General features: G+C 37.8%; 1 protein-coding gene across 4 annotated transcripts in view; it reads right to left on the bottom strand.

Moving 5' to 3' along the window:
- The window catches only part of PINX1 (PIN2 (TERF1) interacting telomerase inhibitor 1), a 104,498-nt gene that overhangs the window by 54,483 nt on the left and 31,215 nt on the right, over positions 1-18,800 (bottom strand). For 2 of the 4 annotated variants that reach the window (XM_058550408.1, XM_058550407.1), the window contains exons 6-7: positions 17,053-17,181; positions 15,188-15,264 (exon numbers count right to left, since the gene is read on the bottom strand). In XM_058550408.1, coding sequence (XP_058406391.1) covers positions 15,188-15,264; positions 17,053-17,181 — 206 coding nt within the window. The remainder of the gene's footprint in view (positions 1-15,187; positions 15,265-17,052; positions 17,182-18,800) is intronic. The other 2 variants (XM_058550410.1, XM_058550409.1) reach the window with 1 other exon arrangement.

Genomic DNA, 18,800 nt, shown 5'->3' with positions numbered 1-18,800 from the left:
TTAAATAAACCTTTGAAGTTTTTCCTGCTTTTCCATTATTAAATAAGTACTAACACACTATTGTGGAAGAGAAGAAAACAGAACTGTACATAACCTATAAAAGAATATCTTTTGGGGCTGGCCCCCTGGCTTAGTGGTTAAGTGCGCGCACTCCACTACTGGCAGGCCAGGCTCGGATCCCGGGTGCGCACCGACGCACTGCTTCTCCAGCCACGCTGAGGCAGCGTCCCACATACAGCAACTAGAAGGATGTGCAACTATGACATACAACTATCTACTGGGGCTTTGGGGAAAAAAAAAAGGAGGAGGATTGGCAATAGATGTTAACTCAGACGCGGTCTTCCTCAGCAAAAAGAGGAGGATTGGCATGGATGTTAGCTCAGGGCTGATCTTCCTCACAAAAAAAAAAAAAAAAAAGAATATCTTTTGTGTCTGGCTTCAAGAGTATTAATAGAAGTCAAGATTGTGCTAGGTACAAAGAATCATCTTGGTTCATCATCTTTATATCCTTGGTAAACTATTTACTATTTTATCTTAGTTTGCATATCTTCAAGGATATTATATTGCTCATATGGATTTCAGTGAAAGGAAATTGTAGAATAATGGTCTCCTGGTGCCTCCTAAAAGAAGTGTCCCTGAATTCTCTTAGAATTTGATTCCACTGGTAAATGTCTCCAAAAGTTAAATTTTCTAAAGACCTCTTGAATAATTTGTACTATCCACTCCCTCTTTAAATGAGACCATTCTTTACATCTAACTTAATCTCTGAAACTCACATTAAAAATCTGTTTTCTTTTTCTACTGTTAATGGAATCAGACTAATTTCCAGAATGATGACAAAAATAGTCCTACTTGGTGTAGGGGCATAAACAAGATGATCCTAAGGGTCTTTCTGTCCTTGGGATCCTATTATCTTTACATAAACAAACAGATTCTAAAGGTACTAAAACACTGTAAATCTCTGGGAATAAGGGCAGCATCAAATCTATTTTGAAAATTTTATTAAATTCAGTACCATCATCTCCATGGATACTCAATAAATGTTGACGATGATCAAGAGCTTCTTTAAAGCAATGAGTACTTTACACTCTAAACAAATGCCTATACCTCTACCCCAAACTATACAGGACATCATAATAGAAGGAAAATTACTGCCTTAGTTATTACTTATCTTAAATATTAATTAAAACAAAATTGATATACTAATAAGTCCTCTATAATTGCTGTAGTGGCAAAATGACAACGAAATTTTCACATTCATCTCCTGGATAAAGAACATAAGTAAATAAAGCCAAAATCATCCAAGTACATAAGAATTAAGAAGAGGAATCCAAGTAATGTTCTTTCCTTTGTAGTCTATAAAAATGCAAAACTTCAAGTCAAATACCATTTCCAATCTGAGTATTTCCTGTGTTCTCTTTACTCCAGAATCAGGAACCACAGACTTGGAAGGGCTAATATGCATTTAGTTCAGACTCTTACCTATTACCAGAATTCCTCCAAGAAACTAACCACAAGGTACATCCTATAGCTGGCCAGCTTTGCCAGCCCATGCTGCTTCCTTTCTCTGAGTAGAAATCTTTCTATGAATTTCATCCATCAGTACTAGTTCTTCCTAATCAAATGAATCTATTCCTTTCCTAAAGGACCACTGAAACCAATCGAACATTCAAAGTCAAGATCTCTCTGTAGTCCAGGCAGAATTTCTTAATTGCTCGTCTGCTAGTTCCTGTGCATAACATGCTTGCCAGATACCTTTGTCCCTAATGCCATTCTCTGAATGCACTCTTTCAAAATACGGCAGCCAGGCCTGAATAGAACAGTCCAAATATAGTCAGTCACCAGTGCAGAAAACAAGCAAAAAGCCTGTTGTTTTCAGCATGTAGGCACAACCCTTCTAACGCAGTCCAAGCCTGAATTCAGGATAGTTGCCATACTTCATATTTTAGCTTAGGTTAAACTTGTGGTCAGGTTACATGCCCTAGACTCTAATTTAATTCTCATCTAACTGCTACCAAATTAAATCTTTCCAGAATTAAATGAGATTTTACTTATCTTCATAAAATTTCATCTATTTAACTTTGGGCAAATGTCCTAGCTTAGAGGTTATTTTGAATCTTCTATAAATGGTCAAAATGATGATAAGAATTAATGAAGTCATCACTGCTGGCAAAAAATAAACTTTAGACCTTAAATATATTATTTGGCTTGTTTGTGGGCTTAGTTTAAATTTATCTCTAACTAAAAGGTTCTTCATTAAAAGATGACTTTAGCAAATACTAGGCTGGGAAAGCAGGCCAAGTTTTGAATGCTGATGCCCAGATCTGGGGTGAGAAGGGGGAGGCAGAGTGATAGAGGCTGCAGGAAGGGGGGAGATTCAAATTTAAGAGTCCACATCCTGTAAACCATTTACAAAACTCAACCTACTTCATGAATAGAAGTTATTAACATGAAAATTCAGAACTAAGGAGAAATAGCCTTCGATTCAAAGGCATTTCAAGTAAAATTAAAAAAAAAAAAAGGACTCTTTTTTTCCCAGTGATCCTCTGTATGAGGTACTTAGGGCAGTTGAGAGAAGTGGAAGAAAGAATGGTCCAAAATACCCCACGAATTTAACCAACCAAAAGATAAGGGTATGCTTGGAAGTTAGTTTTCAGATTTGACAATCAGCAAGAAATAGGAAAGAAAAGGGATTCATGTTAATTGATAAGAAAGGGACACAAACCACAAAGAAGTCATGCTTCGGTTCAAACGCAAAACCTATCAGAAGAATTCAAGGAAAGTGATCATTAATTGGGTATCCTGCGAGAATATAAGAAATACAAGATTTCTAATTCAATCAGCTTATAGAGGTGAAGAAATTGACTATTTTGCCAAGAGCCTATGCCAGAAACATGTTGTTTAGAGAAACAAAGTGGGAATGCTGGAAACACATTCTCAATCCTTGATATGGCTTAGGAGTATTTTCTCTAGTGATAAGGCTGAATCAGGAAACAAGTTGGATAGAGGAAGGAAACTGGGAAGGTGGGGGAGGGAAAAAATGAGAGAAGAGGAAAAAAAGGAGTATCAGGAAGTTCAACCAGATAGAACTAATGGAATTTGTTTTTCAGTGTCTCCAACTCCCTTGCAAACCAAGTGAGGAAAGACAAACACACACACACACACACACACACACACACACACACACACACACACACACGCTCATATCTACAACTCCTGGCAGGCAGTGGCCAGCACAAGTGCCTGCTGCAGGTCTCAAGGGGCTCTAGTAATTTCAATTCAATATATTCGATCATTTCTTTGTCTCCATAGAAAGTGCATACATTTTCAACATAGGTGCACTCCAATCCACAGTTATTGTCTTCCAATTAATACAGTACAAAGATGATGGAGAAAGGAAGGACCTGGAAATTCGAAGTGTATAACCAACCATTCCCACACAAAACAGTTTATTTAAAGGTTTCTGAGTAATTGGTAGTTTGTGATGATCCTTCCTTTTTTAAGCAAGTAGTTCTGAACAGCTAGATTCAGCTAAGGAAACAGTGTCTCTAGAAGCCTCTGTGGCCTGAGGGAACACTAAGCACCAATAAAGTCAGAGCACAGTCCCTGAACAGATAGGAAGGCTTTAACTTCTACAGCAATGAAAAACAATCAAGCCCATGAGAAACTATTCCAGAGTGAAATGCAATGTCTGAAAGCCAATTTCTGGCAAATGGGATTGATTTTTAAAAACATGTAATGGCATAAGCAAACATTCATCCAATAATATCTTCTCAAGAATCTACTATGTACACCAATGGATTATCCTTGGCATGGGATTAAAAATTAATTGATGAATATTTCCTCCTCTCAAAGATGAGATATTTATTGATCAAAACATTTCAAAAGGAAAAAATATTTCAAATATCAACCATGAAGTTATACAAACCAGAATTTTTAAGATGAGTAACAATAAAGTACATTTTTTAAAAAGAGAAGTACCCTGTGATTCCAATTTACTGAATCCCTACCATGTGCCAAGCACTGAATCAACCACATGCTGGGGACCCAGAAATGAGTCAACACAAGTCCTCTCTCTTTAAGTAGTTCACTGTTCAGTGTACATGATGGATGAAAAAGTCCACATGTAAAATATGGCAGATCGATTTCTTCATCAGACATATAAAGGTCAGAGAGAGGAGAGAGGCATAATTTAAATTTCATAAATGTGTCCTAGACATCTTGGGTTTACCTTGGACTGTTGTTCTGTTTTGATGTTATTTTCTTTTATTTCTATATGTTATATTCAAAATAATTAAGGAATCAGATTCTTGGCTTGGCAGTTTGTTGCACTACACAATACAAGGCCCACTTCTACTACCCTCACAGAGAAAAATTTCATTTTAAATGACTTTTTTTTGACTGGGAAGAGATTTTTTATGCACAGTCCTGGATTTTAAAACTTCTTTTTAGATCAAGGACTCCTTTGAAAATCTGATAAAAGCACGTGACTTTATATATCTATACATACATGCACGCATGCCCACACACAAATTTTGCATGCAATTTAAAGGAGTTCACCAACCTCACTATAATGAGTATACCCCGAGATACTGCCCAAGGAGCTCTCCTCTACTGACAGGTTACAGATGACAAACCTGTCATAGAATAATGATACCACTTTGTATTTATCTATCACTTCACAGTTTAATATACTTCCAAAATTACCAAAGTAAAAGACTTAATCGATAGGTTTGGAGTTTAAAGACATCAAATGATCTGATTTCTATAAGGCGTTCTCTAAAGACCCATAAGATAGAAGACAAAATCTAGCATGGATAAGTGCAGGAGGTAGGTCACAGAAACTACAATCAGCCCTTAAAACCTGGGTATTGATCATTACTGATACGAGCAGACTCAGCATCAAACTGTGAGAGATCAAATGGCCCATATATATGATATTCTATTTCAAATTAGACAATTGTGTTGGCAGCAGTGGTTCCCAGGGTTAGGGATGGTGGTGAAGGAGGTATGCCTATAATCGGGGGTAGTGTGAGGGAGATCTTTGTGGTGAGGGAATAGTTCTGTATCTTAATTGAGACAGTGGTTCAGGATTCACAAATGTAATAAAGTGGCACAGAACTACACACACAGATTGTACCAATGTCAATTTCCTGGTTTTCATCTTGTACTATAATTATATAAGATGTAACCACTGGGAAAACTGGGTGAATTGTACACAGAACCCCTCTGAGCTATCTTTGCAACTTCCTGTGCATCTATAATTATTTCAAAATAAAAAATTTTAACAAAACAAAAAGTAAAAAAACCTCATGACTAATTAATCAAGGGCTGCTGATGTTTTTTGGATATAAATATATTCAATCATTCAACCTGTTTGAGAGACCAGAAAATGCACAAGTAACACAGCATCTATGCTCCAGAAACTCAAGCCAGCTCTTTCTTAATTCAGTCTCTAGATCCGATGACAAAGTAAAATCGTTCCCAAAGCTGGCCCAAACATGTGTTATATGCTTCTGAAACCATAACAGGTTAACTTTGACTGAAGGCAAGGGAATGAAGTTTTGAAAGTTAAACCATTATTTTCAGCAAAATGAGAATAACAGACAATCATTTTCCCACAAAGTTATGATAAAGTATTAACCACTTATATCTTTGACAAAATCTCAAAGAAAATTTTTAAAGCATAACTAAAATCATTTAAATGTAGATTTTTCAAAAATACAAAAAATTAATTAAGATTGGCAGTACTGTGGTAGAGGGAAAAGGATACTGACTTGGGTGTCAGAGGGGCCTGGATTTAAATCCCATTTGTGCCACTCTGGAGCTTTATAACAAACTTTCTGAGCCTCGGCTTCCTCATTGCTAAAAAGGTAACAAATACTTCACAGGATTGTTAGGAGGAATAAATGAGATACCATCATGAGTGTCTAGCGTGGGGTCTGGCATACAGACAATTAATAAAGTTGTAATTCCTATTATTATAACAGTCAGGGGGTGTAGAAATTAGTAAGCTTGGCTTAATGTGAGAGATATGATGTTACCTAAGACAGATGTGGTCAATGCCCAAGGTTCTTTAAATCTAGATGCAAAGACAAAATCAATATCACCCCCTTATCCAGAGCACCCAGAAAGCTACTACTGCTTTAACATTCACTACCGCCATGGTTTCTGAGACTCTTCAGGCATTTGACCTCCAGCAGCACTTTTGCCTTGGCAATGCCAAATACGAATTCAGGCCAATGTTGCTATGGGGGTCAAGGGAGTAAAAACAAAGCAATATTCCTTCGAACTGCAAACAGGAGCCAAAAGAGATTGTATTTTCAAACAAATCTGATCAAAGGCCTCCTGCCCTTGGCTATAAGGGCTGTTGTATCTAACACAGTAAGGTTTCTTAGCAACAATTTATTCAGAGAAGGTACAGGTGTGCCTCATTAAAAGCAAACTATATATGAAAATCCGCATGTATGTAAAATTTGAAAGTGACTCTGCTTCACAGAATGGCTTTTTATTTGGTGTTTTAAAATGTGATTACATTTAAATGCATTCTCTCTCATACATACATGCAGCAGGTATATGTCAAATGTAAAATACTACAAAGGCTCTATCTACTGAGCGTGGTACATGCAGCACAGCCTGACCAACAGCATCAGCATCACCTAGGAGCTCCTCAGAAATGCAGAGTCTCAGGCCCCACCCCATCCTCACGAACCTGAATCTGCAGTTTAATGAAATTCCCAGATGATCTGTGTACATATTAAGATTTGAGAAGCCCTGTCCTAGACAATATTCATGACTAAAACCAGAAGCTCTACCAATATAGTTACACATCAGGGCTTCTGCTAGTGGTTCTCAATCCTTACTCCTTATTATCCATTAGAATAATCACCTGGGTGGATCACCTGGGTAGGCTTTCTTTTTTAATTAAAAAAATTTTTTCTTCTTTTTTTAATACCTATGCTTGGCCCCTAACCCCAAGTTTGGATTTAATTGGTCTGGGGTGGAACCCTGGCATTCGCATTTTTTAAAAAGCTCCTTAGGTGATTTGAGGGCAAGTGTTGTTGAGAACCACTGCTACAGATGAAGAGCTTCACGCTGTTACAAAACCGCCTCACCAAACAATTAGGATTTTAAATGCATCATCAGAAGAAAACATTAAACTAGAATGAGAGATTAAGATATATCTGGATATAAATCTTGCACAAAACACAGTATTATATCGAGGTTGGTCTTCTCTACACCAACTGTATCAAAACAGATTTTCCCCGGGGCTAGTACGAGGGAATTGTTTCTGAAGCTCCTCAAATATGGGTGAATTGCTCACTTGAACGTGATAATGAATGACTACACCGAATAGCACTGAAATACTTTGTGGCACCTGACACTAGTAAGTCCTCAAATCGATATCTGCCAGAGGATTAGAAACCTCTAGTCTCCTATGATGCAAAGCTTTCCTGTGCTTACCACATAAATTCTTCTCAAGTTCTACCAAAAGCCCATAAATAATATTTCCTTCTCTGATCTGTTCAGCTGTAAAATTTCGAAAAAGGTGCTGGACACCTCAGAGAGTGGATAACAAGGGGCGAACGAGAAGCCCCTCATGCCAGGGACCCAGAGGGCAAAAGAGAGAGCCCCCCCCATCCCGGAAACGGGACCTTGCAGCTCAGCCGACTAGACTAGACCAAGCAATCCGCCCGGCACAGATGGCAGGGAAAAACCGCGGCAGAGCGCAGGGGGCTCAGATTACACCACTCTTTACCACCACACAGTGGCGGCGGGTGGAAATTGCAACCAGAGATTTCCAGGATGAGGAAAAACAAAGGCAACACAGGAACCACAATGCAAAGATACATGAAATCACCAGACCAGAAGGAAAATGACAAGCACCCAGAAATCAACCCTGAAGACACAGAAATCCATAACCTAAACAACAGAGATTTCAAAATAGCTATCATAAAAACACTCAACGAAATATGAGACAACACAGACAAATAATTCAATGAGATTAGGAGTTTCTTCACAAAAGATATTGAAATCATAAAGAAAAAACAATCAGTGCTGATGGAGAGGAAGAACACAATGGAGGTGATAAAGGAGAATCTGGAATCTTTAAAGAACAGAGCTGACAATATGGAGGAAAGAATTAGCATTTCAGAGGATAGGAATACAGATATGCTCCAGATGAAAGAGGAGAGAGAACTAAGACTAAAAAGAAATGAAGAAAGTCTCCAAGAAATATCTGACTCTATTAGGAAATGTAACATAAGAATATAGGTATTCCTGAGGGAGAAGAGAGGGAAAGAGGAACAGAGAGCCTATTAAAGGAAATAATAGCTGAGAATTTCCCAAATCTGGGGAAGGAGCAGGAAATACCAGTAAGCGAAGCCAACAGGTCACCTAAATATGTCAACAGGCAAAGGCCCTCTCCACGACACCTAGTGGTAAGGCTAGCCAGAGTCAATGACAAAGAAACAATATTAAGGGCAGCTAGACAAAAACAAAAAATAACGTACAAAGGAAGTCCCGTCAGGCTCTCAGCAGATTTCTCAACAGAAACTTTACAGGCTAGGAGAGACTGGAATGATATATTCAAAATACTGAAAGACAAAAACTTTCAGCTAAGAATACTCTATCCAGCAAAAATATCCTTCAAATATGATGGAGAAATAGTAACTCTCCCAGATAAACAAAAGCTAAGAATGTTCATGGCCACGAGACCCCCACTACAAGAAATTCTCAAGAAGGCCCTCAGGCCTGAAAAAAAGAGAAAGGGAATACAAAGCTTGGAGCAAGGAGAAAAACGGGTAGATAAACTAAGAAAAATAGTAGATCTTTACCGGAATAGGTTAGCAACCACTTAAATACTAAAATCAAAGATCAAAGGAAGGAATTCACCAAAAATAAATTTAACCTCATCACTGTAAACACACAGCCACAACACAAGACAGAATAAGGTATAACAAGAACAACTTAGAAGAGGAAGAGGAAAGTGATTGAATTGACTTAGTATAAGGAAATAGGAGGCCATCAGATAATGGACTATCTCATACATAAGATTTTTTACACAAACTTCAAGGTAACCACTAAACAAATAATCAAAACAAAATCACATATGATAAACAAAGAGAAAACTAGAAGAGTCATAAGACAGAACAACCAAACTGAATTGGCAGTCCAAAACAAATGGGACAAGAAACAAAGGAAACGCAAAAGAACCAGAAAATAAGTGACAAAACAGCAACATTAAGCTGTTTTGTCATATATCAATAATTACCCTAAATGTAAATGGATTGAACTCTCCAATCAAAAGATACAGAGTGGGGGCCGGCCCGGTGGCGCAAGCGGTTAAGTGCGCGCGCTCCGCTGCGGCGGCCCGGGGTTCGCTGGTTCGGATCCCGGGCGCGCACCGACGCACTGCTTGGTAAGCCATGCTGTGGCGGCGTCCCATATAAAGTGGAGGAAGATAGGCACCGATGTTAGCCCAGGGCCGTCTTCCTCAGCAAAAAAAAAGAAAAAAAAGAGGAGGATTGGCGGATGTTAGCTCAGGGCTGATCTCCTCACAAAAAAAAAAAAAAAAAAAAAAAAAAAGATACAGAGTGGCAGGATGGATTAAAAAGCAAGACCCAACAATATGCTGCCACCAGGAAACACATCTCAGCACTAAAGACAAGCACAGGCTCAGAGTGAAAGGATGGAAGACAATACTCCAAGCTAATGGCAAACAAAAGAAAGCAGGTGTTGCCATACTCATATCAGACAAAGTAGAATTCAAGATAAAACAGCTTAAGAAAGACAAAGAAGGGAAATATATAATGATAAAAGGGACACTCCACCAAGAAGACATATCACTTATATATATATATGCACCCAACATGGGAGCACCAATGTACATAAAGCAACTATTAACAAACCTAAAAGGAGACATTAACAACAACACAATAATAGTAGGGGATCTTAATACCCCACTTACATCAATGGATAGATCATCCAGACAAAAAGTCAATAAAGAAATAGTAGACTTAAATGAAAAACTGGACGAGATGGACCTAGTAGACATATACAGAGCACTCCATCCAAAAACAGCTGACTACACATTATTCCCAAGCGCGCATGGAACATTCTCAAGTATAGACTATATGTTGGGAAACAAAGCAAGCCTCAATAAATTTAAGAAGATTGAAATCATAACAAGCATCTTTTCAGACCATAATGCTCTGAAACTGGAAATGAACCATGGAAAAAAAAAACTGAGAAAGTGACAAAAATGTGGAGATTAAACAACATGCTACTGAACAACCAATGGATCATTGATGAAATTAGAGAAATCAAAAACTATCTAGAAACAAACGAAAATGAAAATATGCCATACCAAACCATATGGGATGCAGCAAAAGCGGTCCTGAGAGGGAAACTCATAGCGATACAAACCCACCTTAACAAACAAGAAAAAGCCCAAATAAGCAACCTTAAATTACACCTAACAGAACTAGAAAAAGAAGAACAAAGCCCAAAGTCAGCAGAAGGAGAGAAATCATAAAAATCAGAGCAGAAATAAATGAAATTGAGACCAAAAAAACAGTAGAAAGGATTAAAGAAACAAAGAGTTGGTTCTTTGAGAAGATAATCAAAATCGACAAACCCTTAGCCAGGCTTATTAAGAAAAAAAGAGAAAAGGCTCAAGTAAATAAAATTAGAAATCAAAGTGGAGAAATTACAAAGGATACCACGGAAATACAGAGGATTATAAGAGAATACTATGAGAAATTATATGCCAACAAATTGGACAATCTAGAAGAAATGGATAAATTCTTAGACTCATACAACCTCCCAAAACTGAACCAAGAAGAAATGGAGAATCTGAATAGACCAATTACAAGTAAAGAGATTGAAAGAGTAATCAAAAACCTCCCAAAAAATAAAAGTCCAGGACCAGATGGCTTCTCCAGTGAATTTTACCAAACATTCAAAGAAGATTTAATACCCATCCTTCTCAAACTATTCCAAAAAATAGAGGAAGATGGAACACTTCCTAACTCATTCTATGAGGCCAACATCACCCTGATACCAAAGCCAGACAAAGACAATAAAAAGAAAGAAAATTACAGGCCAACATCACTGATGAACATAAATGCAAAAATCCTCGACAAAATATTGGCAAACCGAATACAGCAATACATTAAAAAGATCATACACCATGATCAAGTGGGATTTATACCAGGAACACAGGGATGGTTCAACATCCGCAAATCAATCAACGTGATACACCACATCAACAAAACAAAGAATAAAAACCACATGGTCATCTCAATAGACGCAGAGAAGGCATTTGACAAGATACAACATCCATTTATGATAAAAACCCTCAACAAAATGCGAATAGAAGGAAAGTACCTCAATATAATAAAGGCTATTTATGACAAACCCACAGCCAACATCATACTCAACGGGAAAAGACTGAAAGCCATTCCTCTGAGAACAGGAACCAGGCAGGGCTGCCCACTCTCACCACTCTTATTCAACACAGTACTAGAGGTTTTGGCCAGAGCAATTAGGCAAGAAAAAGGAATAAAAGGAATCCAAATAGGTAACGAAGAGTGAAACTCTCACTATTTGCAGATGACATGATTTTATATATAGAAATCCCTAAAGAATCTGTTGGAAAACTATTTAATCAACAACTACAGCAAAGTTGCAAGGTACAAAATCAATCTACAAAAATCAGTTGCATTTCTGTATGCTAATAATGAACTAACGGAAAGAGAGCTCAAAAAGATAATACCATTTACAATTGCATCAAAAAGAATAAAATACATAGGAATAAATCTTACCAAGGAGGTGAATGACCTATACAATGAGAACTACAAGACATTATTGAAAGAAATCAATGATGACATAAAGAAATAGAAAGATATCCCACGCACGTGGATTGGAAGAATAAACATAGTTAAAATGTCTATATTACCTAAAGCAATCTACAGATTCAATGCAATCCCAATCAGAATCCCAATGACATTCTTCACGGAAATAGAAAAAATACTAAAATTTATATGGGGCAACAAAAGACCCCGAATAGCTAAAGCAATCCTAAGAAAAAAGAACAAAGCTGGAGGCATCACAATCCCTGACTTCAAAACATACTACAAAGCAATAGTAATCAAAACAGCATGGTACTGGTACAAAAATAGACACACAGATCAATGGAACAGAATTGAAAGCCCAGAGATAAAACCACACACATATGGACAGCTAATTTTCGACAAAGGAGCCAAGAACATACAATGGAGAAAGGAAAGTCTCTTCAATAAATGGTGTTGGGAAAACTAGACAGCCACATGCAAAAGAATGAGAGTGGACCATCTGCTATCGCCATTCACAAAAATTAACTCAAAATGGATCAAAGACTTGAAGGTGAGACCTGAAACTATAAAACTCATAGAAGAAAATATAGGCAACACACTATTTGACATTGGTCATAAAGGAATCTTTTCGGATGACACGTCTACCCAGACTAGGGAAACTAAAGAAAAAATAAACAAGTGGGACTTTATCAGATTAAAGAGCTTCTATAGGACAAACGAAACCAGAATCAAGATGATTAGACAACCCACCAGCTGGGAGAGAATATTTGCAAAACATACATCTGACAAGGGGTTGACCTCCATAATATATAAAGAACTCACACAACTGAACAACAAAAAAACAAACAACCCGATCAAAAAATGGGCAGAGGAAATGAACAGATACTTCTCCAAAGAAGATATACAGATGGTCAATAGGCACATGAAAAGATGTTCAACATCATTAATCATCAGGGAAATGCAAATCAAAACAACACTAAGATATCACCTCATGCCTGTTAGAATGGCTATAATCACCAAGACAAAAAACAACAAATGTTGGAGAGGATGTGGAGAAACAGGAACCCTCACACACAGCTGGTGGGAATGCAAACTGGTGCAGCCTCTATGGAAAACACTATGGAGATTCCTCAAAGAATTAAAAATAGAGATGCCCTATGATCCAGCCATCCCACTACTGGGAATCTATCCAACGAACCTGAAATCAACAATCCAAAGAGGCTTATGTACCCCTATGTTCATTGCAGCATTATTCACCATAGCCAAGAAGTGGAAGCAACCTAAGTGTCCCTCAACTGACGACTGGATCAAGAAAATGTGGTATATATATACAATGGAATACTACTCAGCCATAAAAAAAGACAAAATCGTCCCATTTGCAACAACATGGATGGGCCTGGAGGGTATTATGTTAAGTGAAGTAAGCCAGAAGGAGAAAGACAAACATCGTATGATCTCACTCATATGTGGAATATAGACCAACACATGGACAGAGAAAACTGTATTGTGGTTACCAGGGGCAATGGGGGTCGGGGGTGGGCACAAGGGGGGAAGGGAGTCATATAGACATATGGTGATGGACAAACAAAAACGTACAACCCCAAATTTCACAATGTTAAAAACTATTAAAACATCAATAAAAAAATAATAAAAAATAAAGTCTCATGTGGGCAAGGAAAAAAAAATAAAAATTAAAAAAAAAAAAAAAGGTGCTGGAGAAGATGAGGGTTAGAGGCAGTAGGGGTTGGCAGCAGAGAGAAAAGGGAAGATCAAGTAACCCAAGAATGCAAGGATCTGGAAAAGCCAGTGCACTGAGAATACAAGAGATGAGACGGCTTATCGTCAGGGGTCCAGGGTGGGATATGGGGCCAATGCAAAAGTGCAGGGTGTGACCCTGGAAGGGAGTTAGGGCAGAGCAGAGGTGACAGAGTACACCTGAGGATACTGAATGTACCAAGGATGGTCAAAGGAGAGGGGTTGGAGAGGAAGACTGAGATAAGCCAGATGCAAAGTCCTTAGTGAACAAAGCGGGGGGCCTAATTCAGGTCACACAGTAACCACTGAGGGACAGAAGAGGGGCCAGCAGGGCTGTCGGATGACCCTTGGCTCTTTCCAATAGCCCCTTGTGAATGAAGCACCCAGTATGGCCTGATGTCAGAACACCTTCCCCCTCATGACACGCCTGTCTTGGACATGACTCAGCAGGGACCTAGAGGTGCCGCCCCTCAGCCAGCCAGGGAGCCCAGGGCCTGCTTCCTCTGTCCTCACTGCTAAAGGTACAGGGGCAGAAAAGTGCTAAAAGGCTCAGAATTTAGTCTCAACCTGCGAAGGAAATTGCAAAACAAAATTTCTCATAACTGGTAATTCTAGTCTTTGAAAATAACATTAAGTAACAAATAGCTACCATCCTGGAAAAATTTCTGTCAGTTTGGAGAAACGTCAGAAATAAATGAAACAAGTCTTCTTTGTTCTATAATCACCAAGTACCTTGGCTAGGAACCAATAAAGGAACATAAGTATGACATATCAGATTAGTTGAGTAATACTTGCAGCAACCACATATTCCAGATTTTTGTAGACAACATAAATTTTAAATATTTTTTATCCCATTATCTCCAGAAATCCATATTTCAAAAATTCTAATATTTTGACATCCAAACTACATCCAGGGCTGTCTCTTACAGTTGGAACTGACATCAAAAATTTTGTGCTATATTATACAACCCAATTTAATAATTAGGATTATGAATTATAGATTTATCCCATTTAAGATGTCATTTGGTCACCCTCTTCTTATCTTCTAGTTTTGAAATAAACAATATTGTACAATGGAAGAAGTGCTACATTTAAATCCCTTCCAGATTCTCGATGCTGATCCAACTCTTGTCTCAAAATGCTTTTAAAATGGAATAGACCACAACTGGAGTATGCATATGATTGTCTTCCTCCCCAAGCTATATTCCAAACAGAGCTATGCATTCTGAGCAAAGCAAACAAAATCACTGCATGCAACCTCGCTCTCTCATGGAGACAGAAGAGAGATCTCCCCTTTGAACATATCAGCAACAGGCATTCTTTCCGAGATTAGTCTAGTCCTTACACCAGAAAAAAATACAGATAACGTAACCTTTTTAAGATTCCTTACAAAACATGTTATCTACCAACTATTATTATTAAGGGGATCACATTTAGCCCTTGCATGAAGCCTCTAAAAGTTTTTTTGGGCTAACTTTGTCTGAAAAGTACTATATAGATATAAATTGTTTTATACACAATTGAAAATCAAACAGTCCTGAAACAGAACGTATCAGCTATATATGGCTTATTACCTCAGGAGTCTTCTTACTCTGTCTTTTCCCAAAAATGCAGTCAAGATCTGTTTTGCTCCGAGACGACAGATCCTTCCCTAGAAGAACATGATGCCTGTCAGTATTACCATTCTTTATAAAATAAAGAGCACAAATATAAACTATTAAACTCTTGAAAGCAAATGGGTTTTGGAAAAGAAACAATTTTATAAACTACTGACTTTCTGCCTTCCCTTCACAGATTACAACTCTTTCATTAATAAATAAAATTAATTAAATTTAAAAATCACTTAAAAATCAAACAAGTGTTTTAGAACCAGAACCCATGATATTCTCTTAGTGGTAGAAACAACCAAGAGCATGTAAACCAGGAGGAAAACTAAGTGCTAAACCTAGCTCTCCTACCGGTATGCTTTCAAGGTCTGATTTCTGGGTCTCTGGGTTCCTCATTTATAAAATAGATCTTATTTACTTCAAGAAGACATGAGCTACTTATTTAGGATTATGAAATGCAGAATAAAAAATGCTGCTAGATACATAGTTTCAAAACCTTGCATACGCACATGAATGAGAACATACTGTATGACACATATGAGCTCAATAATTGATTGAATAAAAATTTAAAAAGAATAAATGCAAGTAAAAATTATTGTATTTGGGTGAAAGAGTTTTACATTTTTCTTTCTAAAATGTTTTTTAATGTTATAGTTATATCATCTTTAAATAAAAGGATATATAACAAGAGCAGGAAATTAAATGGTGTCTGGCAAGAGAAGTGTCCAAAGGATTCATGATTCTTATTAAAAATACTAAACTCTTTAATGTAATTTCAAACCCACAAACCAACTAAATTAAAAATCACTTCTTTGGAATTTCCACTTCTACGAATAATACTCCGTGAGCAGTCGACCAAATCTATTCCCATTTGTCAACTTCCTGGTAAATGCATTTTTAAATGTAACTACTACATGTAAAGTTGTGAGGCCCTGGGGGAGTGAGGCTCTGGGTTAGACACAGGAATTTTTGTTTTGAGTTGGAAGCCTGAGTTCCACTGTCACAGACTCACTTGTCTTCTTGGTTTCCTGTAGCAAACTAACTTGGCAAAGTAATGTCATGACCCAGAAGGTTCTAGTTCACTGACTATGACTGGGGCATTCAAATATGATATTGCTCAGTGACTCCATGAAATTAAAAGAACAAAACACCTTCAATTTAATGCAAAGCCAGGTGCCAAAACCAGTTTCATAGCCAGCAGTACCAGATTCAACGGTTCAGTCAGCACGACCTGTTCCTCTCAGGAAGGACATGCTCCTTTGTGGCTCTATGCTGCTCTCTCCTTTCTTTCTGAGCTAGAAATGAAGCCTTCATGGTTCTAATTGATTATTAAGTAGAATCCAGACAAAAGACCCCAAAGGAAACCTACTTAGGTACAAAATGAAGCATATCCCAGACAGGAACTCAGAAAATGAACCAGAAAAATGGGGAATAAAACTGGTCATGGTGGGAGAAGTAGACAAACTCACAGGAGGTCTAGAGACCTATTCTTAGCTTTGCCATCAGCATAACCCATTTTGCACTGCAAAGCACGTTCGGGGTGGCAGTTTCTATTTCAGAAAAAGGAGTTGTACTTAGTTCAAAATATGTATTGGCCATCTATCCCTCACCTATCTTCTGGAAGGGAACAGACACCCTTTAAAAGAAATGCAAATTAAGATCTCTTCTATAGCAATTCAACTACAAGAAATGTGGGAGGGCTTAAGGAAGGGAGAGTACATGCAAGATCACAATTCTAAAATGGAATGTCAAAATATGAACATGCAGAGATTAAAAACAAATCTAAAAATCAAAGGGAAAACTGCCAAGCTGGTAGAGATAGTAAGCTGTACCACTGCAAGTGCAAGTGTTTCTAAAGTTTTGGTGATGGGTTCTTGTATCAGAAATTTTTATCCTTAAGCAAAGTTCACTTAAGTAAATGGAGAAACCAGGATTGTTACAGGCCTTGCTCTGGATTTGATCTGGAAAACAAAACACAGAGAAGAATTAAGGGTCAGAGACCAATGGCAAGGAACTTAAAAGTAGATAAAAATGTGAAGATGGAAGTGACATTGAAATAGTTATTATTTAATGGTCCTGGTTGAATGGCTTATAAATGTTATAAAATTATGACCACTTTTGAATAAAATACAAAAAAATGAGTTTGAAAGCTTATTGGTCTCAGTTCTGAATTATTATGGTCAAATCACAGCAAACACTGTTGATAAACTTACATCTTAGAGAAAATGATAATCAAAAAATTAAACAGAATAGGAAATATATGTTCTGTCTGGACTTGCTTCATCTATTAGTCTTCAATTGGCCATAACATTTTGAGAACCAGGAAAAAAGGCTTCCAGTAGCCAAGCTGATATAACCAAGTCCACAAAAGGATGAGCAGATACTTTCAGAGAAGAGTACTTTACGATCGTTTTAGCTGTTTCCCTAATAATCATGATTACCAAGTTTTCCAGTCGATCAGAGTAGCAAATTGGAAGGGAGGAATGTTACTGCTATAGACAGACACACTTACAACACCAAGAAGTCCAGATGGGAAGCAAATTAAACTATAAAAAATAAACATAAAAACTTAGGAATCATGGTGATTTGGAGCCTTTTAGTTTAAGGGCAGAAGTCATATGGAACCTAGCAACTTCTAAGGAGAAAACTATATTATAACTGAGGCTCAAAAAAACTGAGTTTTTCTATTTGGAGTAAAGGGGCAAGGGCAAGGAAATGCAGGTTTGAGAAATGTATTTGTTAAAATAAAACACTTAAGGTTTATGTAGGTAACTTCATTGGCTTAGAAAATTCATTTGCATTCTCCAATCAAGAAGGATAAATCAAATAATATCATATTTTGATTTCTTTTTTTTAAAGAAAACACATGGAATGGATAATAAGCCTAGGACAGAAGATAACGGCAACTTCACTGAAAGGGTAAGTCAGGAAACCTGAAAGAATCAGAGTAGAGCGTGAAGTAAGTGAGACCCTCACAACCAATCATTAGATAGCTGGAATTTTTTAAAAGCCTACAGTGGTGCTATTTTGTATTTAAATGTCAAAAGAATCAGAAGAGGAAACTTAACACCCTCATGAGCAGAGGCCAACTGTGGGAGAAGTTGACTGTGCTAGGAACACTACAGTCTGCGCTTCCAGATAGCAAGCCAACTACCAGGACACGTGCTGTGCAGGTTGCTTCCTTGTTGTTTTTTTTTTTTTGTGAGGAAGATCAGCCCTGAGCTAACATCCATGCTAATCCTCCTCTTTTTGCTGAGGAAGACCAGCTCTGAGCTAACATCTATTGCCAATCCTCTTTTTTTTTTTCCCCCAAAGCCCCAGTAGATAGTTGTATGTCATAGCTGCACATCCTTCTAGTTGCTGTATGTGGGACGCAGCCTCAGCATGGCCGGACAAGCGGTGCGTCCGTGTGCGCCTGGGATCCGAACCCGGGCCGCCAGCAGCGGAGTGTGAGCACTTAACTGCTAAGCCACGGGGCCGGCCCCCACTTCCTTGTTTAAGAAGCAAAACTTGACAAACTGTCAGAGGACTAAGAAGTCTGAGTAAATGACCATGAAGAAGTTGCACAACTACAGTTCAT

Source organism: Diceros bicornis, chromosome 11 (assembly GCF_020826845.1).
Source record: "Diceros bicornis minor isolate mBicDic1 chromosome 11, mDicBic1.mat.cur, whole genome shotgun sequence".
Lineage (NCBI taxonomy): Eukaryota > Metazoa > Chordata > Mammalia > Perissodactyla > Rhinocerotidae > Diceros > Diceros bicornis.
The sequence above is the reverse complement of the archived record's forward strand: the minus strand, read 5'-3'. Positions and strand labels throughout refer to the sequence as shown.